This window comes from Esox lucius, chromosome 22 (assembly GCF_011004845.1).
Source record: "Esox lucius isolate fEsoLuc1 chromosome 22, fEsoLuc1.pri, whole genome shotgun sequence".
NCBI classification, from domain to species: domain Eukaryota; kingdom Metazoa; phylum Chordata; class Actinopteri; order Esociformes; family Esocidae; genus Esox; species Esox lucius.
Window position 1 is genome coordinate 15,801,739 of NC_047590.1, and position 24,120 is coordinate 15,825,858.

At 42.2% G+C, this 24,120-nt stretch overlaps 1 protein-coding gene across 1 annotated transcript; it reads right to left on the reverse strand.

Annotated features, from left to right (window-relative positions):
• Positions 1 to 16,868: 16,868 nt before the first annotated feature.
• On the reverse strand, positions 16,869 to 23,824 carry LOC105019706 (sodium/potassium-transporting ATPase subunit beta-233-like). Its single transcript, XM_010886079.5, has 6 exons — positions 23,578 to 23,824; positions 20,349 to 20,477; positions 18,223 to 18,378; positions 17,760 to 17,944; positions 17,481 to 17,564; positions 16,869 to 17,241 (listed from the first exon to the last, which is right to left on the reverse strand). Exons 1-6 carry the CDS (start codon positions 23,666 to 23,668, stop codon positions 16,981 to 16,983), a joined length of 906 nt encoding a protein of 301 aa, XP_010884381.1. The 5' UTR covers positions 23,669 to 23,824; the 3' UTR covers positions 16,869 to 16,980.
• Positions 23,825 to 24,120: the final 296 nt, after the last annotated feature.

Below are 24,120 nucleotides of genomic sequence, written 5' to 3' on the forward strand. Positions count from 1 at the left end.
ACATTAGGCTACTTTTACTGTCTTATTATATGGACAGGATACAATTTTTATGGGTATGGATAAGCTCTTGTTTTTAGACATGGCGCACTCATGTTTAGTTGTAGTTCCATAGTTGAAAACTTTCTGCATTATGCCGAATTCAATTCATCAGCACTATTTACTCATACAAACATAACATAGAAATTGCTGATTGTAGTTGTAACTTGGAAGTCCTTTTACCTGTCAGGATCTGAGTAGGCTACAATAGATAGTGTAATTGAGAAAGTACACATCTACACAATCTCTCTAGAAAAGTCTGAGGTCATGGGGTAATATAAAGGTGCCATTCATCAAATTGTCTTTTTAAAAAAATCAGTTCTGATCATTACAACTCATGTCACAAAGGGTTCTCTCTTGCTGGCTCCCACACCCACATCTGTTACCCTGCTGGGGAAGGGTTCTTAATCTGACACCTATGATAGTGGTGGTGGAATTTTGTGTAGGCCTATTTCTACTACAACAAACAAAAAGCATATTTCCATGGAATCTGCTGAGACGGACCCAGAGCTGGAAAAGCCAGGAAGTGTCATCCCAGGTTCCCCATATCCCTGTTCTTTCATTTCCTGCACTGAATGAACAATAGGAATGTACTTTTTTTTTCTCAGGGCTTTTGTTTTCAGCACATTATTCGGTATAGATGACCTGGGACAGATACTGCCTCTCTGTGAACTCATCACACTGTCGTTATATCGCAGGGTTACACCCCCCCCCTAATGACTGACGGTTGAGTTCAGCCCCGGAGGTTGTGGGTTTCAGGAATTCTGCGAGGGAGATGGAGAGAGGAAGCAAGGGCCGGCTTCTGGCATCAGCGTTTTCCTCTGACATTGCTGTGACTTTGCAGTACGGTCACACTATACTAGCCGTGTGCCCCTCCGTCTTTGCTATGAAATCCGTGCGATTATGTACCGTTAGGAGGATATTTAAAGGAAGTACTGAGTCATCACTTTGCGTTTGAGACAATGCGTTTGTCGTGTTTGTGTGTGGGTGTGTACTAGCTGTTAACGTGTGTGTGTGCTTGTTCTAATTATACTGGGAATATACTGTAGAAGAGGAATTTGAATGTACCACACAGTTATTTTTCTGTTTTCTTCTAGTATTATGTTTCTTGGTCTGTCGGAATGTGTTGATTTTCACAGCAATGCTTCCATACAAGATGCAAGAGATTTGTCTGGTCTTCTATCGTGCAGTGTTCCTAACTTGCCGTCTTTTTTGACCCCGCGATATCCAATTGTTGTGTGCTTGCCCCGACGTGCGTCACTCGTGCGCTAATGCAGTAGCGGTTGTGTGACCCATGTCCTCTTCGGATTGTTCCAAATCCACGTGCTTTGATCCCCCAGTCTTGGAGCATACCACGAGACCGGCGACCTGTGAAATTCCAAATCCAGTGTATAGCTGTGGCCGTGAGACACTGAGGAGACACGACAGTGTGTGTGGAGTGTGCTCGCTAAACACACACGATCCCCTTCCGCGGTGGCACATCGCTCTGTTGCAGTCTGATTAAGTCTGGCCTAGGAACGGTTAAGCTACATCTGATGGCTAATGTTTGTGATGCGCACACGCTTAGAGTCACTGGGTCACCGGGTTTGTTGGGGGAAAATGTGAAGGTTATTGGCTACAATTATGCTGTCGGAAATGGGTGTTCCATGTGACTGTTATACATCAAACGTTACTTTATGACCGAGATCGCTTTAGTTCAATACAGAGGTTTCCAGTCTATGCATGTTTTTTCCACTGGTTCGCTGTTCTTGCGTCAACAGCGGAGGTCGATCGGCACGTCAGTCGACGAGGTTTTTGGTTGAGAAATCGAAGGTACAAGAAATAATTTGCTTCGGCACCACAGGTTTTATTTGCCTCACGCAGCCCTTGAGCGGTTTATTTATACTTGGCCTCAGTGGTCGGGTACCTTGTCTGTCTGGCGCGTTCCCCTACGGGCCTAGTCCTCCCTTATATCCAGCGTGACCCGCGGAGGTGTTCGCTGGTACACACTGTGAGAGTGTGTGTGTGTGTGCGTCTGTGTGAAGTGCTTTCATATTCTGTGGGAAGGACAGGTCTGTTTGTTGAAGGGCTTTTCACTTTTAATGGGCTGTGTTCCGCATGCCGGGCTCCTATGACTCAACAGGCCACTACATCTACACAGCTCATTTTATGTGCCTACACACACACTTTTTGTTCTTGTCCATGTAATATGTCAAAATACATGTTTTACTATAAACCGGAATCCTCTTTACGACTGAGAGCTTGGCTCCCTTTAGATTTCGCGTTGGATGTAAATTAATTTGATTGTAATCATTCTGAATGATCAAAATGGTTATGTTTATGTAGGGTTGCTTCAGGTTCACTGGTTCCTGTGGCTGGGTTGCCACATTGAGTGGCCTACCTAAAAGCAGGTTTTAAAGGAGTCCATCGTCCATCCACCCGAAGAGGACATTAATGGTAACACAGCAGTGCTTGACTTGACTTTTGACTTGACAAATTTTAGGGCAAACGGCATTCCGGTTCCATTTTTAGGCAAAAGAGACGTGTGGGACAGGCTTATTGAAACAATACATACATAAATTTTGATGAACGTAGTCTAATGTGCGATTTGTTAGGTCCTGCACTTACAGTATCTCACAAAAGTGAGTAAACTCCTTACATTTTTGCAAATATTTGATTATATCTGGCAACAAAAGTGATTACACCTCTAAGTGAAAATGTCCAAATTGGGCCCAAAGTGTCAATATTTTGTGTGGCCACCATCATTTTCCAGCACTGCCTTAACCCTCATGGGCATGGAGTTCACCAGAGCTTCACAGGTTGCTACTGAAGTCCTCTTCCACTCCTCCATGACGACATCACAGAGCTGGTGGATGTTAGAGACCTTGTGCTCCTCCACCTTCCGTTTGTGGATTCCTCACAGATGCTCAATAGGGTTTAGGTCTGGAGACATGCCTGGCCAGTCCATTACCTTTACCCTCAACTTCTTTAGCAAGGCAGTGGTCATCTTGGATTTGTGTTTGTGGTCATTATCATGTTGGAATACTGCCCTGTGGCCCAGTCTCCAAAGGGAGGGGATCATGCTCTGCTTCAGTATGTCACAGTACTTTTTGGCATTCATGGTTTCCTCAGTGAACTGTAGCTCCCCAGTGACGGCAGCACTCATGCAGCCCCAGACCATGACACTCCCACCACCATGCTTGACTGTAGGCAAGACACACTTGTCTTTGTACTCCTCACCTGGTTGCCGCCACACATGTTTGACACCATCTGAACCAAATAAGTTTATCTTGGTCTTATCAGACCACAGGACATGTGGACCAATTTGATGGAGAGGCTTGTTCTGAGTGGAACCTGTCCTGTTAAACCGCTGTATGGTCTTGGCCACTGTGCAGCAGTTCAGTTTCAGGGTCTTGGCAAATTTTCTTATAGCCTAGGCCATCTTTATGTAGAGCAACCATTATTTTTTTCAGATCCTCAGAGAGTTCTTTTCCGTGAGGTGCCATGTTGAACTTCCACTGACCAGTATGAGAGAGTGTGAGAGCGATAAAACCACATTTAACACACCTGCTCCTCATTCACACCTGAGACCTTGTTACACTGAGTCACATGACACCGGGGAGGGAAAATGGCTAATTGGGTCCGATCTGGATGTTTTCATTTAGGGGTGTACTCACTTTTGTTGCCAGGGGTTTAGACATTAATGGCTGTGTGTTGTTATTTTGAGGGGACAGCAAATTTACACTGTTATACAAGCTGTACACTTACTTCTTTACATTGTAGCCAAGTGTCATTTCTTCAGAGTTGTCCCATGAAAAGGTATCCTCAAATATTTACAAAAATGTGAGGGGTGCACTCCTGTGAGATACTGTATTATATCCCAAGTCAAGCGCTGTAAACGCGGTATAATCAGGAAAAGCATTTCCTGGCAGCCGGAGCTACCCACTGCGAGGGGAGATGGATGACATGGTGGCGAGGCCCATGTGACCACTGCTGTTGCGCTAGGATTTGACTGGAGCAGGGAGTGATTACATCACCGCAATGAGGAGGCTGCATGGGATAGGAGGAGGAGGAGGAAGGACACCTGAAGGAGTACTAGTCTTTCTGGAGGAAAGATGCTGTTGGCTGGGAAGTCGCGGGGGTTCTGGCCGAAGCCGGAAGAGTTGTTTTGTTAATCAGGTTTAGCAGCGGATGAGCTTCCAGGGAAGACTATGGTAAGAATACCTCTGTCCTCATGCCTGATCCGCATAATTCAATGCACAGAGGGCTTTACTCTGTCCTGTGTCTTAGATCTTCGATTCAAAGGATACCATTTCATGTGAGTGGGAATGCAGAGGGGCTTAGGCCCAGCCGGTCTGAAGTGAAGCGCGTGAGCTGGTGTTAGCTTTGGCCTACTTCGTCTGTCAGTTGTGTATCTGTTTCAATGGATTACTCAAGAGGATAGGCAGGATTCTTTTATCTTGCTTGCACTTTCTTCCGTGTTAATCAAGGACAATGCAGCATTGCCACAAATAGAATGTGATATCACTGGATGTCAGTTCAGTATATGTATGAGCTGCAGCCGCTATAGGGTTCAACTCCCTGCGCCATTGAAATGAAATTTGGATGAATGCAAAGCCTCATTAGCCCCTGTTCTTTTGTTTAACTTTCTGACTGAGGAAAGAAGAGGAACTACACTTATTGAATATCCTCTGTTGTGCTGGGAAACCTAAATCTTGAACCACTTCTAAATCCTAAAGATCCCCTGTCCTCTTCACATTGCCTAATGATTCTATAAAATGTGTTTGGGATGGAATGATTCTCCAGTGAGGGTTTTCCCCCACACCACTGTATCTCTAAAACAGTACACCCCTAAGAGTCTGGCCAAGATCACTTCAATGTGCTGTGAATATTAGACAAAATATTAGTGAGTAATGCTAGTACCCTAACTGTAGAGAGAACTACAATATTGAGAGAGGTCTGCTGCAATGATCACAACTCCCAGTCTTGTCCATCCACCATACCCAATGACCAAGATCTCCCAAACTCACTATAAATAACTATTTTATTCATAAAGCTGGCTATCAGTTTGCTTTCTAAACAACCTACCGTAGTAAGGTTATAAATGAACAGCATAAGAGCAGTGTCATTGAGACACTGACCACCAACTGTATTTACACCCCTCTTTCTTCCACCAATAATGAATTTATTACAGGCCATACATCATGGCAGGTAATCTGCCAGGTACAGGATATGGCCTTTGCCTCACTCTGAGTAATACTGGTCAGATCATGGCTTGATTAACACATCCTGTACCTCCAGTGAAGCTCTGGGCTTCTACATTCACATCTCAAATACTATAAATATGCAAGTTTTCCAGGGTGAAGTGGTTCCCAGAATGATGTGTCTGTAGTTTCTGGTCTGGTGGCTACTTTGGCTCTTGTGTTACAATGATGCAGTTGTCTAGCGGGAACTATAAAAAAAAAAAGTTTGTGGCCAAAGCTATGATCTGGTTGGTGAAATTACCAATTTCTGGCAAAACATCTGAATGTCTGCCTGTGTAAATTCAGCGTTTATTGAATACACTAGGTATCAAACCCACAATAGTCCATGTTTCTAGTGTAACCCAGGTGAAATGGCTAGCCACTTAACAGTGTGCGCTTGCAGCATTTAAATTGGTGACAGCATTTGCTGTGAGACCTTTAAGTAATCATTCTCCCGGCTTTTTCAAGGGCCTTTCCTTTTGTCGTGCTTCATGGGTGACTTGTCAGTGTGCTCCGAGGACTGCTGGTTCGATAACAGCAGGGGATAATTGGACACCACCTTGCCATTCAAACAAGCCTAATGCCCGTTACCTGGAATACTATGTTTGTATTGCTTTTATGACATCAATGCAACATTTGTTTTTGTCTTCAACTCATCTTTTTCAAAAACATAGTTGTGTTAATTACACAGTGCCAAGTACTGTAGTTACGTAACAAGTTAGTTACATAACAACCCCATTTCCCAAAAATTCTGATGCTGTGTAAAATGGAAATAAATACACCATCCAAAGATGTGCAAATCATTTAAACTATATATTCAATAGAAAATAGTACATAGAAAATAGTACAATAGTACAAATGTTATTGTTCCTTGAAAAATATATGCCCACTTTTAATTTGATGCCAGCAAAAAAGCTGGGACAGGGGCAACAAAAGACTGGAAAAGTTGTGTAATACAAAAAAAGAACCTGGTGGAAAATCTCACAACTAATGAGGTTAATTGGCAACAGGTCAGTAACATGATTGGGTATAAAAAGATCATCCCAGAGAGTATGTGTCTTATAGAAGTAAAGATCAGGGCTACGTGGGCAAATAGTGTAACAATAACGTTTCTCAATGTGAAATTGCAAAGAGTTCCGGTACAGAATCTGGAGAAATCTCAGTACGCAAGGGATAAGGCCAAAAACCAATATTGGATGGCCCTGATCTTCGGGCCTCAGATGGCACTGCATTAAAAACAGACATGATTTTGTAGTGGAAAACACTGCATGGGCTCAGGAACACTTCCGAAAACCACTGTCTGTGAACACAGTTTGTCACTGCATTCAAAAATGCAAGTTAAGACTCTACCATGCAAAGAAGAAACCATATATAAACAAGATCCTGAAAGTCGCTGTCTTCTCTGGGCCCAAGCTCATTTAAAATGGACTGAGGTTAAGTGGAAAACTCTCCTGTGGTCAAATCACAAATATTTTGGGGAATCATGGACACAACGTCCTCCGGAATAAAGAGGAGAGGGACCATCCGGCTTCTTATCAGTGCACAGTTCAAAAGCCAGCATCTGTGATGGTATGGGGGTGCATTAGTGCACGGGTGACTTTCACATCTGTGAAGGCACCATTAATGCTGAACAATATATACAGGTTGTGAAGCAACATATGCTGCTATCCAGACAAAGCCTTTTTCAGGGGAGGCCTTGCTTATTTCCGCAAGACAATGTCAAACCACATTCTGCACATATTACAAGATAAACCGGCCTGCCTGCAGTCCAGACCTGTCACCCACTGAAAACATTTGGTGCATTATGAAATGATAAATGAGACAAAGAAGACTCCGAACTGTTGAGCAGCTGAAATCCTATATCAAGCAAGAATGGAAAAATATTTCACTTTCTAAAGCAATTGGTCTTCTCATTCCCAAATGCTTACAGAGTGTTGTTAAAAGAAAAGGAGATGCAACACAGTAATAAACATGCCTCTGTCCCAACTTTTTTGAACTGTGTTGCTGGCATCAAATTCAAAATGAGCATATATTTTTCCAAAAACAATAACATTTCTCTGATTCAACATTTGATGTGGTCTTTGTACTATTTACAATTAAATGTAGGGATTTGCACGTCGTTGCATTCTGTTTTTATTTGCATTTTATGCAGCATCCCAACTTTTTTGGAAACGGGGTTGTACAATATAAGGTAGTAATTGCAGTTTGTGATTTCAGAAGTTTAATAAAAATTGTTGTTACCGTGCTTGTAACAGATGGGCAGGTTTCCACTATATTCACCAACGTAGTTGGCTTTTTCTAAAATGTTATCTGATTCATTTTTGTATGTGACATCTGTTATACCTAGTTGATGTACAACTTGTCTTAGAGGTCATGGCCTATGTTTAACAAGCTCTAATTAATTACCCATAGTATTTATCTCCGGTTAATCTAACATAGCAGATGTTCAAAGCAACGCATTGTATATGACATTGGGATGTGTTTCTTTAACAAACAATGTTGTCTATCAATTGGTGACTGAGATGTTTGTCTTCAATTGTTCCCTCCATCCTCTGAAGAAATCATCTCTTTTGTTATAAACCTAGAAGGACGTCTAAATGCACGTACGCCTGGAAAATGAACCAGTCAGTCATTGATGGAAAACAACACATAAACATCAACTGAACAAAAGACCCCATCCTAGATGGTAACAATTCCTCATCTAACCCCTTATAGCACACATTATTATGACATTCTAATACTAACATAAACCCTTTAGAATCAAGTCTACATTTTTCTTTTCAAATTAACCTGCTGGTAGTTTCTAAGACCTAATCAATGGTGGGTAGTTCAGTTCCTCTCGATCACAGGGGCTGTGTTGATTTCCTAATTCTTGCATTTGTGTGTAAGAGAATGGGCTGGCTATGGGCCATTGAAGATTGACCTCATGCTTCTTAAAGGGCACAACAGGAGCTTTAGCCCCACAGCCTCCAGGCAAGAGCGATGGCCTCAACATTGGCAAGAGGGAATTTTCCAGCCAGTCCCACTGTTCCAGGCCATAGGGAGACTGGCTGGAAAACTCCCTCTGTTAAATCGAATCGAATGGTGAATTCGTTAGAAAGTGTTAGAAAAAAAGAAAAAGTAATTTAAAGTTTGAGTCACAACGAACGAAGCGTGTAGAAGGCCAGTGGTGAGGAAAATAGGTTGGCTGATGTTTAGAAGAACCAAAAAACTTAAATGGATAACTTCTAAACAAGCCAAATCCATTTAAGATGACCTTCAGACACAAGACAGTTTCAAATCGCACCATCCTTCACCAATTCAGTGAAATGAGGTTGTGCAGTAGCAGATGCTGTGAGAGAAAGAGCCAGACTGCAGTTTGCCAAATACATCTGAAAATGCCACAATTCTCCGGGACAATCTCAAGTGGACAGATGAGACCCAATTAAGGCTATTTGATAAAGCACACCGTCTATATGTTTAGAGAAAACACCTTCCCCACAGTCATACACGAAGGATGTCCTGTCATGTTTCATGGTTGTTTTACTGCTTCTAGCACAGTGTTTCTTGAATGAGTGCAAGGCATCAGGAGTAACTGAAATGGTGTCACATTCTCTTTCTATTTCTATATGAAAACCAGATCTTTTAGGGACACCGCAGATGGTGTTGGTGTTGTAACAGACTTTACATTTCCCACTTTGCGTTCCCCTGGCCAACCCACAGCAGATGAGTTATCTTCATGCTTGCAAGTCACATGATAACCTCTAATCACCAGAGATGGCCTTGTTGCGGTTAGCTGTTTCTTATAGATACTGTGTGTCCTAATTCACTCAGAGGCCACAGTGCTCCAATCCACCATGCACCTCACAATATAGCTCCCACCTCAAGTTCCCTGGTCATGATACCATAAAATTATACACAGACATCAGTGGCCATGTAGGCTTCTCTGTTATTGCATGTCGTTTTAGTCCACCTGATGGATTTGTCAAATCTCACACTGGGATATTATTGATGTGGGAGTTCTTTGGTACAGTTAAGCTTCGTTTTGCAAAATGTATTCAAACCCTTGACCAATTCTCTAATTTTATTCTCTAATTAAAAATGGCATATTGAAATTTTGTTTGGTATTTTAAGACACTAATTCTCCAAATAAATTATTGTAAGGTGACATTAATTCATTAATTAACGTTTTTTAAACTGAAATATTTTGCCTGTATAAGAAACCCCTTACACGTTAATATTCGGTAGAGCTACCTTTCCCTGCAAAAACAGTATTTCGTTAAGTACCAGCTATGCGCACACTTTTGAGGTGATTTTTGCCCATTTTTATTGGCATATTGTCTCTTGGTTGTTCTGGTTGGTTAGACAATGCTAGTAGACTGCAATTTTTAAATACTGATACAAATTCTGAATTGGAGATGGAGACCGAGACTGGGCCACTGTATGTCATTAAAAAAGAATACTTGGCTTCTCCCAAGCTTCAGTATTGTAGCAGCAGGTTATTATGAAGTATTTCCCTGCATTTTGCTCCATCCATTCTTCCTTCAGTTTTAACAAGATGCCCAGTCCCTGTTGAATGAGAAGCATCACCACAACATGATGCCGCCGCCACAAGCCTCTTCTTGGTTGTGCCTGGTATTATGCAACTTCCACTCCCGGGTTATTTATCAATGTGCTCACAACATGGTTATTATTTTGTACCCTTTTCCTAATCTCTACATCTGTATTACTTTATCTCTAACCTCTGTACAATGCCCATTGTTTTTCATTTTCCTTCAGATTCACAGCCTGACAAATGATCCTTTTATCCAGACAACATCTTTAATAATTCACAGGTGGATGCAGAAGCTGTATCTTCATTAGGGCACAGAGGTTGAATACTTACGCAACATATTTCAATGTTTTTATATTTCCTAAAAAAAATCCAAACATAAAATAAAACGCAATATCAAACAGCATGACATTTCAATGAACCATTTAAAAAAAGTGAGATTCGAGAATTGGTTAGAATACATTTACAAGGCACTGTACATAAAGTGCCTTTGGCGCAGCAATGGTTAACATGTCATATTTTGCGTCGCAGTTCTCTAGGCCCAGTAAGTCTCCCTTCAACTGTAGGCAGATGAGTGATTCACAAGGACAGTTACTATTTCCCCTAATTAACTTCAGGCTCAAGGTCAGAGCTGTTGTTGCTTCCATCCCACACTCTGCCTTCTCCACATATAACCTCTGGAATTATGCCAGGTTCTGTTATTGCACTTAATAATTAAATGTGTAATTAATGTGATGTTCCCCTAGAATGGTCTATTGTTGAGAGTCAGACACAGGTGTCCAATATACATTTTTGCTTCAGCTATGGGAACATTGTGATATGGTTCCTATCTCTTGTGGGGCCTTGGAAATCAAAGAACCAATGCTTAAGTTTTCACAATAACACAATTTCCAGGCACTGGACATCTGATGCCCTGGGGCTTTGATGGATGAATCTTAGAGATATAATGTATTAGGTCTGTGAAAGACAGTCATTTTAAGGTCTGTGATGATGTCATTTAGTTTATAAATGTTTCTAATGTATTTGGCCAAGTGATTGCTGTGAGGTCTTCTATCTGGGTATCCAAATTTATCCAAAAAATGCTTTATTAAAAACTATATAAAATTGTCTTACTAAATAGTTAAACTAAATAGTTCATTTTTGCACCATCTAAGGAAACAAACAAGATAGACAGAATATAGACGCAGAACACTCCAACCCCTGCCACCTGTCCCCCCCCCCCAAAAAAACTAAACCCCACCAGCTCCTCCAACAGTCCTGTCCAACCTCCCATATCTACACATACACTCTTCCCTGCTACCTGAGTTATAGTACAGCAAACGCAACTGAAACATTATATATTGTGTGAAATGTTATGGCAAGGGTTGTGAGGTGTTTTCTAATGTGCATAGTTTGCTGCTGAGATTCTATTGAAATATTTTTTAAACAAAGGACATTTTTAGATATGCTGAGCTATCATTTCGTGGATGGAATCTGGATGTCTTTTTCCAAAATATCAAGTTTTATTATGTAGCATAAATGTAACTATAAGACATTAATTGTTGTTGGACTTCGGTAAGTCTTCTAATAGAATCTAAGACTGAAAAGCCTTTCTGGGCCAAAGAGAGGATCCCAAAGATTCCAGACCAAAAGCTAAGCAGGTTAGGTGTGTAAATAAATACAATTTCACTCTGAAAATCCAATGTATGACTTTTGATATCAACTGAAAAACATCCTCAACCTTTTTCTCGGAACAGAGAAATGCCGAGTTGACCCTGAGCAGTCTCCAGTCCTTCCACTGCCTGTCAGCATGACTGACAAGCCCAAGTCCCGATGCTACCAGGAATCCAAGTGACTGCTGCATCTGTCAGGGGATAAAAGAGTAGCTATATCCCTGATGGAAGTTACCAGTAGTGTCAGTTCAGCTAAACCTAAGGTAGTGTGTGCATGTATGTCTGTGCGTGTGTGTGGTGTCACCTTAGCTCAGTTGCTCCCAAACTGTGGAATGGATACATGTATCCCAGTTTTTACATACAGTTTAGGAGATCACCATTGATGAATACCACATGTTCATAGCCACGGTCTACAACCTTATTTTTTTTTTCTCTCGACAGTCAGAGGCAACAGAATGTTTGGTAACCAGCTGATTGCAGTTGTAGGTTGATTCAAATAACTGATGGGCCCTAGCTTTACACAGGAATTGAAACTACTTTCATGGCAAGTCAAACCAGTAATTGCCTACCTAATTGCCTGCCCATGTGCAGCTTGCACTATTTTGAGGCAGAAGTTATGCTGTTCACCCAGGAAATCCATGCTACCTACAACTGGTTAACTATGGCTGTCCATTTTAAGCCAGTCACAAGGTGCCAAATCAATACAATTATATTGTTTTTTTTCTTTTTAATTTGGATTGGAATGAGTTTAGTAGCCTGTTTTATTTGTTGGAGTTAAGTTTCCATACCCATTTGATGTTCCTGGAACCTGTCCACAGGCACAGGTCTGAAATCAGTTTAGTCACCCCCAGTCCTGACCTTAATCATTTCTTGCTGTCACATCTCTGCAGTCTTCACTCTCAAAGCTCAAAGCCCTCCTGAGTACCACTCTAAAACTGAAATTGTCTGTCGCAACAGAGAGCTGCCTCCTATTTCAAACAGTCCATCACCTAGCCCCTCCATGTTGTCTCATGACAATAAACCAACCTGGTCTCAGTGGAATACGTAACATATTATATGTTAGATTGTTAGAATACATTACAATTCTCTACCAAAACATATATGCTCCAAAAAGTTACTATCTTACAAGTCTACAAAATGTATTTTTATGAATTACATTAAACGTTAGGCACAAGAAAAAAAAAAAAAAACATTTGAATTTGCACCGGAGTTAAGGTCTTACCCTAACGTAACAGCTTAGAAACTCATGTGTCAAAGGCTTTCCGGCACTGACACGTAATGAACAGAAGCATCCATGCTTTTATCACACTCAGATGGGTGTTGTTAGCCCATCCCGGATATGATAAAAGCCGACGGAACCAGTCTGGTGGAGATCCCCCCCCACCGTGATGAAATCCCGGGACCACCGGTGTCTTCCGTTGCTAGCCCGTGTACGTCACTCTACCGGTGATGCTGAAGACCCGTCCAAGTCGGTGGCCTGAATACTAAATAAGGACACAGTGGGATGAGGCGTTGTTGGATGACAGGGGAGCCGAGGGGTTGGGATGTGGGCTGTGTGTGTGGTTAGGGAGGGTTTAGGAGGGGAACCGGTGTGTGCTGCCAGGCTGTCCTGTTGCCATGGCACCTGTCTAGCTGGTCTTTGACAGGTCTGTGGGGAACCAGGATGCTCTTCTCTCGTTGGCTTCAGGCTTCACTCAGGAAGAGGACACGAGGACACACTCTCCTACCTCGGAGAAAGCTCATGTTTGAGCTAGCCAGTACAAACCTGTGTGCTTATTGTGTGAAACTCCTCACACGGTCTGCTCTCTTTGCAAGGATGTGGTTCATATGATTTGCTTGTAGTTTATTACTTGTCGATAAATGTGGGTTTGTCTGTCTTTTATTGATGTCAAAGAAAATTAAATAGTCTCCAAATGCCTCAGATCATGATGGCCTGAAGGATGTATAGGGAGATAATTACATTCATCATATCTCCCCGGGACAGATCACAGGATTTAAAACTAATTTGCTGGAACGGTTCCAAGCCTTTCCATACAGAAAGTGTTCTCTGTCTCAATAATACTTTGGTTGTATAGTAGTTACGATTACTTGTCTATCACTTATTCCAGTTGGTTGCTTAACAGTTGCACAATTGTATCAGCATGTGCAATTTACAGTGTAAAGTCTGTGCGCCAGTAGCCTGAAAACAAGGAGTAAAGCTCCCAGGTGGGAAAGCGAATAGAGTGCATGTCTGCAGTGCACAGATCTCTCTGGTGATTGGGTTTCAGAGGACAGTGTACTATTTGTGCGGTGCAGTCAATGAATTAGTCATGATGTGAGCATGTTGTTTTTTGGTGGAATAAAAAAAAATCTGATAAGTTTACTAACAACCTCTGGGCCCTCCGCTCTACTCCCATGGTCCTCCCCGCTTGTCCGCAACAGCTTCCCTGCCCTCACCTCGCACACGCTCTCATTAAGCCACCAGCCGGCCGCTCATCGCCCAGTTGGCTGACACCACGCCAAGGACCTCCGTCTGCCAGGCCCCCGAGCCTGTCGGCCGCTCCTACCACTGGTCACAAGATATGCCTGTGTCTTGCGACGAATCTCAAATACAGGAGCCTGAAACACAACCCCACTGTGGGGCTGTCGGCGCTCCCATCCAGGCCGCCCTGTCTCCTGAATGTAATTACACCCAGAGACTGCTAGACAGATTCCAGGTACATCCGGAGCGGTTCCCTACTTAGTATATTACTATTGACATGGTGTGGTTAAGTACATGGGTTTTAGAACACTATTTTGGACGCGTCAAGTCAGTCCCAGCTGCCTGGCCAGCAGGCCATCTAATGGCACTACTGAGGAAAACTACACTTTTTCAGGAAAGTCCTTGACTGAAAAACCCACTACAACAGCTTGATTAAGTTGTAGCTGTATTGTATGTTGGAAGAGACAGAATCTACAAGGGGACACCCTTCGAGTGGTTGAGTACCAGGACCGGCTGCAAGATAAAATGACTGAGGGGAACATTTTTATAAATGAGGGGGCATATCTAATTCATATATCATTTTCAGTGTTTATGGGGAAACAAAATTGGATTCTATCTGGAGAGGCAATGCCCGCCGTGGTGCTAGGCCAGTTGAGTACCTGACAAATGGCACAAGAAGGATAAAAGACAGCTACTCAATGTAGCTACAATCCCATGCATCTCTCCATTGTGGTGTACTCGACTGGAATTCTGCTTATGCTAACATTAATGTTATGCTATACAAGAGTAGGCCCGATATATATTTTATACCAGTTAGATGAAATCTACCACTTCTGATGAAATAAACTCTTCCGCGGCTGCATTTATGCATATAAAAATTATGCTTTGAAAGCCAAGTGGAGAATAGCTGAGGTAACCATGGCAGTAATCCCTTGGGAGGAGAGTTGAGCCCTGAGGCTAGTAGCTAAAAACTGACATCTTACTTAGCATGTTAGCAGTGACAACTCTCTGAAAAAAACCCTGGATTTCCAGTTCAATAATTCAAGCAAACTATGTACAAAAAAAAGGTTTCTAGTATAATAAAATCTGTAAAATGCCATTGAGCTGACCTTGACTTTCACTTATTTCTTATGGTATCTGGTTAGAGTGGGTGATAAGTCACAAATGGCCAATCTTTCCAACAGTAACAGAAACACACTAGAAAAGACACTAGACACTAGCAGACTGTCATCAGGAGGCCAGGGGTGGCTCCACTAGAGTTGTGTTTAACTAAACGGACCCAGACTACCTAGTGTAGGACCAGATCAGCAGTCTGACACGTTTCTCTTTGCATCACTGATCTAAAAAGATAGGGAAGGTGGCTCATACAACGTTTTCTGGTGCGCTCAGATCGGTGCTCATGGGAAATAAGAGCTGCAGAGTATCTTTCAAAATACACTGGATTGAAGACAGAAAATGACTCGTGTGTTTTCTTAATTTTATTTTGTTCGTTTCTTACTAGGATTAAATAAATGACAAGAGCGGATGACTCCTGATAGTAAGTTGACTGATGTTAGACATTGACTTTTAGCACTTAACATCAATAAGGATTTCTAAAAGACAGGGTACTGTACTGCTTCTGATAAGATTCTCCTCAACTTGGACCAGTGACTTTGGTATTTATACATTACACCTTTCTGCAGAAACAAAAATGTACAACTGCATAAATATAAAACTCTTACTTCCGCCATGTAAAATGGCTAAGACATTCATCCGAAAGTTACACCACATTGTGAGACAGAGTGATGCAATTCAGCAAAAACAATCTTCTTTAAAAGGAGAGTTAGCACCGTTACCCTACAAAAGGCAATAGTCTAACAATCTGGAGACAACCATAAAACCCTAAGCCCACAATTTAAGTCATTCTAAAACAAAAAGACAACAAGTGATGTCAAAATGTTTCTCCCACAACCATCTGAATCAACAAATGCCTTTTGATTCCTAAAAGTAGATTCATCATATTCCAGCTTTTGACCTTCAAGGTTTTTTGTTTTTTTTTAATCATTGCATGTTATTTTTGTACTTACATCCTCCACATGGCCACAATCTATTGGTTGGTAATTTAACATCTGATTAAACCAATCACATCTTTAGCTTAGAAATTGTGATTAGTCCAATGAAATGTATTTACATTACAAAACATTCATTTTTGATTTACAGCATCAATCTCACTCTGTAAAGACCGGTTTCATTTCTGTAAAGACCTTGAGGGAGGCCAAAAGCCGAAACATGTTTGTTCAGGTATTGGCAAAATATAAGCTTTTCAAATGTCATTCCACTGTGTTGAAGGTGTTGTCATGTCTCTACCTCAGTTGGCTCTTCAAAATGCACCGTGGTTGGAAAGCGAGGTAGCGGCAGTGATCCCTTCCCACAACCAATCGGACGTAAAAGACAAAAACAAGGATCGAGTAGGCCTAGTTCTCTGGAATGCAGCCTTTCGTCTCACACGGACCACGAGAGATCAGAGCGTACCATGTCAATATTTTCTCAATAATATAGTACACATATAGCATACGCACGTCTTGGACTGCTGAAGCTTGCTCACATAAGAAAACGCGTTACATCATGGCTTGGAAATGTATGCGACTACAGCACTGTACACTCCGAAAATATATCTATCGAAAAAACACTAAAAGGCAGCAATATGGAGGGGGACAAAACACTGCTCGCTACACATCAGTAGTGGATTTACAATAATAAATGAAACATGTCCCATGGCTCAAGGAATATTCTTCATTTACAGTAGAATAAATACTTTGTGCTATTGCTACTCCTCCTGTGATTTACATTCTAACCCTAGACAGAAGTAGAGAAGCGAGTGTGATGCAGACAGATTACGTGTCGGTCCCGTATGTTCGAAGATTTTTTTTTTTCCTCTTTCAAGACTAGCGGTGATATTTTTTTTATTTATTACTGAACTTCATACACCCCCCCCCCCCCCCCCCCCCCGTCCCTAAATTACTTAGTTACCTTTGAGAAATGTTTCAGAAGGGAGAGGGATACTGAAGAAAGGGGAAATTGCTATGAACCTGAGTGCGGTCATAAGTTGGTGACTTGTAATTTAAGTTCAAAGCGTCCCTGGAACTTGTCCTTCTCGCTGTAGCCGATGTTCTCGCCAAAGACTTTGCACTCAATGCGCAGCTCGGTGTTCATGGTGACGTTGACGAACTGGATGGCCACCAGTGGCTGGAGGTACTGTGGGTGCAGCACCTTGCTGTAGTATGGGTAGTACTGGAGCGGGAAACCTTCACCAATACCATAGTACTTCACCTCACCGATCTTCCCCGCATCCTCCTCTCTCTGAAAAGACAAAAAGGGCGACGGTGAAAAATTGCCACAGTTTTGTTTCAATCAGAGGACTAACCTTAACCCAGGAACACATCAGCTGGTTCAGGAATCGAACGGAAGACTTATCCTTGAGAGCAGTTCTAGAATGAACATCCTGAACATTTCAGCACAAGTCGACAATCCCTTAGACTTCAACGTCATAGTCAACTGATGTTGGGAATGTTCTGATTCTTGTGGTTTCATGAACTTACCCGGTTGGTGCAGAAGATTGGTATGACGTTGGGCCGGACCTTGTACTGGGCTGCCTCAGGGATGCTATCATTGGAGCTGGGAGGCTGAATGAATGAAGATAGGTATATAGTGAGACAGGTTAGGTAAAACTGTAAAACACTTTTACAGATGAAAGTAGATGTCTGTATTTTATTTTGTACAACCAAAGGCTACTGGAAATATTAAAGAGTTTGTACAAGGGGTTAACGTTGCATGTTCTGGTTGACGAGGGCTGAAATCTCTGCCTTAAGGATAGTTACCCTTGGTACGAAGTTAACAATCCTGTTGAGCTTGACGATAAGGCAGGGTTTTCCTTCCTTGAAGCCGAATTCTCTGTCCTCGATGCCAGAGCAGGGCCCGAGCAAGCTCCTCTGGAAGCGACAGGCCTTCCTGACCCCCACGTCACTATTCAGGTCTCCACGGTATTTATACTCCGTGGGCTCATCTGAAGGGAGATGAGAAATTGCCCACTAACTTGGGAGCTCAGGATGCCACAGAAAGTGCACCTCTCTGAAGAAGCTAATGCATCATAGTTCCTATCTGAAGCGATTGAAACAGGATTGCTGTAAGCTGAGGGCACCACCTGACTAAGTGGACAATCTGCAACACTGAGCCAAGGACCACCATCTTTCCGGGTTGGGCCTTGGAGTTTGGTGTTGACATGAAACGGGGGGGGGGGGGGGGGGGGGGGGGGGATGCCTAAAAGTGTCCCATTTCACCTACCTCCGCAGTCCTCATATTTCATCTGGTCCCGCTGTTTGTCCTCATCGTACATGCTCAGGAAATCTCTCATGGCCTTAGTGTAAGGCAAGTAGGTCTCCAGATCATTCAGGTTGAAGGCGAGCTCTGACTTGTCGGAGCGCGGTGTGTGCGACAAGCCTGTTTCCAATGGTACAGGAGGGACAGATTAGAGATATCATCTTACATTTGGACTGGTAATCATTCCATTCATGCTAATAGACAATAGCACTGCAGCAAAGCAGATATGCTATAGCCCTGCTACAGAGCATGGAACCAATAAAGAACAGTTCTGTTTCTTTTCTACGGAAGGCAAACACAAATGAAATTTAAAGCACACACTTTAATATCCATTTCAGGTAAAAGGCATATCCCAAAGTGTTCTTAGCAAAAAAAACAAGTCAGTAAATTGGAAATGTCCATTTCCAACAATGACAATAGTCTTAACCCCACAGTAAAAAAAATAAATAAAAATAAATAAACCCATCTTATTTATAACCAGGTCATTCCAGCTCCAACCTCCTGCACTCTCAGCTTCCCTTCAGGTTCACACAGAGTTCAGGCCCATTATTCATGACCAACAAAATAAGGGTTTTACTTTACAAACCTCCCGCTTTATTATTTATCCATGTCACTCCAATAATACGGAGGACAATGAAACATCTCATTTAGGATATCAGTGTACCTTAAATACATTTAAAACGGCCCTTATTGTTAAACAATATATTGAAGTTGACAAGCCTATAATTTCAGTGCTCCAGGCTGCGTGTCCGGCCCAAATCAGTTAAACATCAGTACGGCATGTCCTCTCTGTCACCGCGGAAACGGGGGGGCGGGGCTAAAGGGGCCCACAGTGACGGTGCAGTGACGATCTGTCCCAGTTATCATGCCTCCAGTGGCAATAAACTCTCATTAATGTCTAGCTACCCTCTCTCACTTCTCCTCGGTGGGTCCCTTAGCAGATCTGTACCTGGACATACAAAAGATGGTGCTGGGACCCGTTTTCCAAGAAGCCTACTGGCTTTAGACTTAGTTTAAATGCAGCTTACTAGACTTAAGAAAAAACGTAATGGTTCCAAACCAACTTGGTCTCATAGGCCAGATGTAGTATACGTGAATCTGTGGCTGTGGGTTCGGTATGGATATGTGAAGAAAATGTAGCACAACATTTATTTTGTTTATGTCTCCCCATTAAGCTCACAAATCAAGAAATTACTACTAGAACCTCTCGTTTCCATTTAAAGTCAAAAGACATTCGGGGCATTGGATTACCTAACCACTCTAGAGGGAGGAGACCTTCATTTAATGGATCACAACAAAGTACACATTATTAGCGTTTTGTCTAGTCCTCACTCCTTTAACACCCTAACCCTTGTGATCAGAACAGACCTCAGCAAAACTGAATAATGAAAGACAGCTGTCATGCTCAATACATGTGCCACGACCAAAACAAGGAGAGGAATAGTTCTCATTCTCATCATGGCACTAACAAAATAGGAAGCAAGATTCACAGATGTAGGAGGCCTTTTGAATAAATAATTGTAATACTGTCAAGTATTGGCTGACAATGACCTATACCAAAATGTACCTAACTGGAATAACCCTTCAACGATTCTGTTGACTTTCAGACCACAGTTAATTTTGACAAACAAAGCACTTATCATTGACAAAAACACAATTTCCCCTCTTATGTTTGTTAATTGACAAAAGATACCAGCTAGACTAAATAAGCCAGCCCTATAGACCAACAGTAAAAAATAAAATAAAATAAAAAAAGTGGTAAATGCTGCATGCATGAATGACACCCGCGTTTTACTCAAAAGCTGACTAGACACAAAAGCCATGTGCAACTGACCTCAAAAAAGATGTTGATTCTGCTCTCAGGGCCCTTTGCAATGCTTAAGTAAATTCAGCTGATGCCTCACTGTGGAACTACTTAAAGGGAGTCCAAGTGTGAAATTCAATAAGATGGATGTTTGAAGGACCTTCTCTTTCTCTCAGATACATGCATGTTAGACTGCAGACAGAATGGCATTGTATTGTTTCCTCCTATTTTTATTGTAAACATGCATCACGTGCAGTGGCAGTGTGTTGTTTTAGTGTTTCCTTACCTGGGGGTGCAACTCTGTCCTGCCAGGTGGGTTTGTAGTCACTCAAGGTGAGAAGCAAGCACTGGATGGTGCCAACAAATAACCCAGCCAGAAAACTATAGAAGATTAGGTAGAACCCAAGGATTTTAACTGTAAGAGAACAAAGAGAGAACATGTCATCAACACATACAGGAGAGGGGGAAGAAAATGTCACATACACAGACATCAGTCAGGCCATAGTTAAACACAGTGGTTAATATGCTGCTGACACACCACATTCAAATCGGGCGATGCCAAAGACCAAGAATTATGCAACAGTAGAATGACAAATCTGCTTTGATCAACAATGAGCACTCCCCAACGCTACGCTAAACATGTCTCTCATGTAGAAATCAGACACAGGTGTGGATTCCCTGTCCTCACCTTTACTTTGGAAAATACATGTTTTTAAAGATTAAAAACATGGACTGTTTGGGGGAGCAATGAATTTGGAGTAGACAGGCAAGTTACTAAAATCCCAAACTCGGCTCATCCCTTTAAGGAAGATCAAAAAGACAGTCAAAAAGCAAGTGTCTCTTTTCTGACTAGTCTTCATGCAGTCGTTCAAATTCCAAATGGATAAGTTTAATCTAAAGCACATGTAGGGGTCTCTTTCATCAAACCTGACTATGCTAACCCAGTTGGTGGCCATTTGGCCAGAGAACACGACAGTAGCACACCAGAAGCATAAACAGACTTGCTCCACTGATCCAAGCGCACCAGGTTTGTACTTTGTGGTCCCTGCTCCTGGACACAGACCATCTATAACCCGGATGTGTCTCAAATGACACCCTGAACCATACACAGCACCCTGGGTCAGACCAGGGAGCACAGAAGTGCCTTTGGGCCACACACAAGGGATCACTTTACAGGTTGAATGCATGCAGTCAGGGAGGCATGCGTCTCCTATGGACGGAGGGTAAAGGTAACATAACCACCAATCTACAATTCTAATCCACCTCTAACAGTAGCAGACAATCGCTGTTCAGTCGTCACGGTAGAAACAGGGCAAAATGGGTTTCCCTTCGTCGCTGCGCCCCAAACCAGGTTTCTTATACGCCGACAAGGTACTCGTTAAAAATTGTTAAAGGGGATTAACAAAGAGAATCTCAGATGTGTCTAAGTTCATCAGTTGTTTGAAGTCATTGTTGGACTGCCTCTCTATGAACGCAACTCTCTCACCCAGGGACAGCAGGGTGGAGCTACCCTGAGTGCAGCGTCACAGTGTTACGTCGCTCTCCCGTTACTAGAGCTTCGTTACATAGCGATTATCTACATGAAAAACTAAATGGTCCTTCACAGCCAAAACACACAATTGATTGTGCAACATACCATATACATTTTGTGATGAATGTCAGGGTTTTAAAGTTGACATTTTCTACCATCTCCATAGATGGCTTGTGGGTTTACGGTCTGAAATTTCCTTCAATGGATGCAAGTTTGAATCCATGGAGTACATCTTAGTGTTGTTCTTGTTTGCAAACCCATTTATTAATAACTTAATAAAGAATCTGCTCTCCCGGAGTAAGAGTTGCATGCAGAGACATTCAAATAATTACTTAAAGCAATTTATAAACAAACCTTATATATTCGTTGTTATTTCCTTTGAACCTAGTAATGTAATACCTAACCTTAAATCAAACCTCTAACATCTGATTTTGTAAATTCACAGCATATATTTTAGTAGGGCATTGTAATGAACAGAACAAAAAAAAAAATAGTATTTACTTATACCAAGTTAGGTATTCCCCTGAGAACAGGTTGATGTGTATCACAGTACAGGTACTGTAGTATTTTAGGCCCAGTGTAGCAAAAAGCAATGTCAAAGGGTCATATCCTACAGGAGACTACAGCTCTCTATCAATCGTTCCACTTGATGGAAGATGTGCCTCTTCCAGGAGAGCATCACCGGGAGGATAAATACATAAACCAACCTGCAGGTTTTATTTAGATATGATTTATCCGCTATCAAAATCCTAAAAGGTCTACAAGGGTGCATTAATTATTTAAAGAGTTCAATGTCGATCCTTAATTTCCCCCTTGCATCACACTATACAAACCCCCATGTTCTTGCAATTAATACATATGAAAGTAAACACGTAAATAACAGAATAGGGATGATTCGTCTTAAATCTCTGTTCGAAACGACGCGCCACTTAATTGGATGCATGGAAACACGCTCGTTCGCAGCAATTGCGCATGACAATCTTTTTCGAATGAATAAGCAAATGTCGATGAGCCGCGACAGGCGGGTTGTAAAGCCAAACAAGTTGTCCTCAAGATATTACTCACATGAAACAAGGTTCAAGTCAGTGGCAAAACTAATCAACTTCAGGACGTGAGTGAAATAAGTCAAATTCAAATGTCCCTTGTCCGTCGTTTCCTAAGTAGTCTACCGAAGATTTAAATGTGACACAGAGACGAGGGAAGACATGGCTGCTGATGGAAACAACAGGAAAGATAACCCTAGAAACGAGGTAATCAATGTGCATTGTTAATTGCACTGACACTGGATCCTCTTCGAATCGTAGCCTAACTCTAGGTGGAATGTCCTGTCCAAGTAGGCCACGTCACCTTGACTCACCTTGGACTATGATGCATTTTTAACCCTTTGTGTAATTTTTCATCGGAAATGGTAAATGTTCGTACAGTATATAAATACGATGCATTTACATCCCCATAGCTATAGGTCATGTTATACTGGTGGGAAATTCTAGTATCCTTCCAGGCAAAAACTGCTGCGTCCCTGTGCCTCGAGCTATTGTCCGAATTAGGTACGGACCTTTCGAATATCATTTTCTAATCCAAATGTCTCGTATATCCACACGCGCAATTTAACTGTTTAACTCATTCCATAGATTAATATGTACGATTAACAGGAACCCCTTATTCGCGTATGAGAAAGGCTGCTGATTCTAGTAGACTCCCGTGTGACAGGGAAATGAGAATCAGGACGTATGTTCACCGGCTTGGACACTCAAGACATGGGTAGGAATGTTATGGACTCGTCGACGCCGAACCGCTGTAACATACATTGCTGCAAAGTCAAATCTAACAGGTGCGGATGCACCACGACGAAAGGAAGGCTCTGAGCGCGCTCCATACCGCCAGCACACGCGCTTGTTCGCGCTATAGTAGGAACATGAATTTGGAATAAAACCCCTGGCCGAAATGGCCAATTAACGTGATAATATCAGCAGGTCATACTTACACCAACTGCCCCCTGTACGTCCACAAAATTCCCCCTTTTCCGAATTCCATACAAACTTCTTCCATCCACCATCCTCTTTATTCGAAGACATTTTCGATTATGTTTCAATTCCTTTTTTGTGTTTGGTGCTCTTTCTTGGTTCCTTTCCCTTTTCTCTCTGCCTGCAGGTCCCTCACCGGAGTACCCAATTGAAAAAACCCACGAAGTTGTACCCGGCTTTTTCTGCGTATTGCACACAAATATATCCCCCTTGGCATTCGACTCCGCCCCAAAACTCCGAGAACAAGTTACCTACTTGGAGGGAGGCACTGTTCTGGCGAATCACAAACGACTGTCCCTACTGCGCAATGTTATCGTTTGTGTAGATGCGGGAGAACAAGGTTTTGCTCCACCTTTGTGCTCAGCCTTAATATATTTGGAATGCCCAGACCGGTAGGATGCGATTTTCAACCGAGGAATACTCACGTGAATAAAGATTGTATAGTAAACTTGTAGACGTGTAGATTAATTAAACCTCTGTACAGCGCCAGCTACTATGCAGTA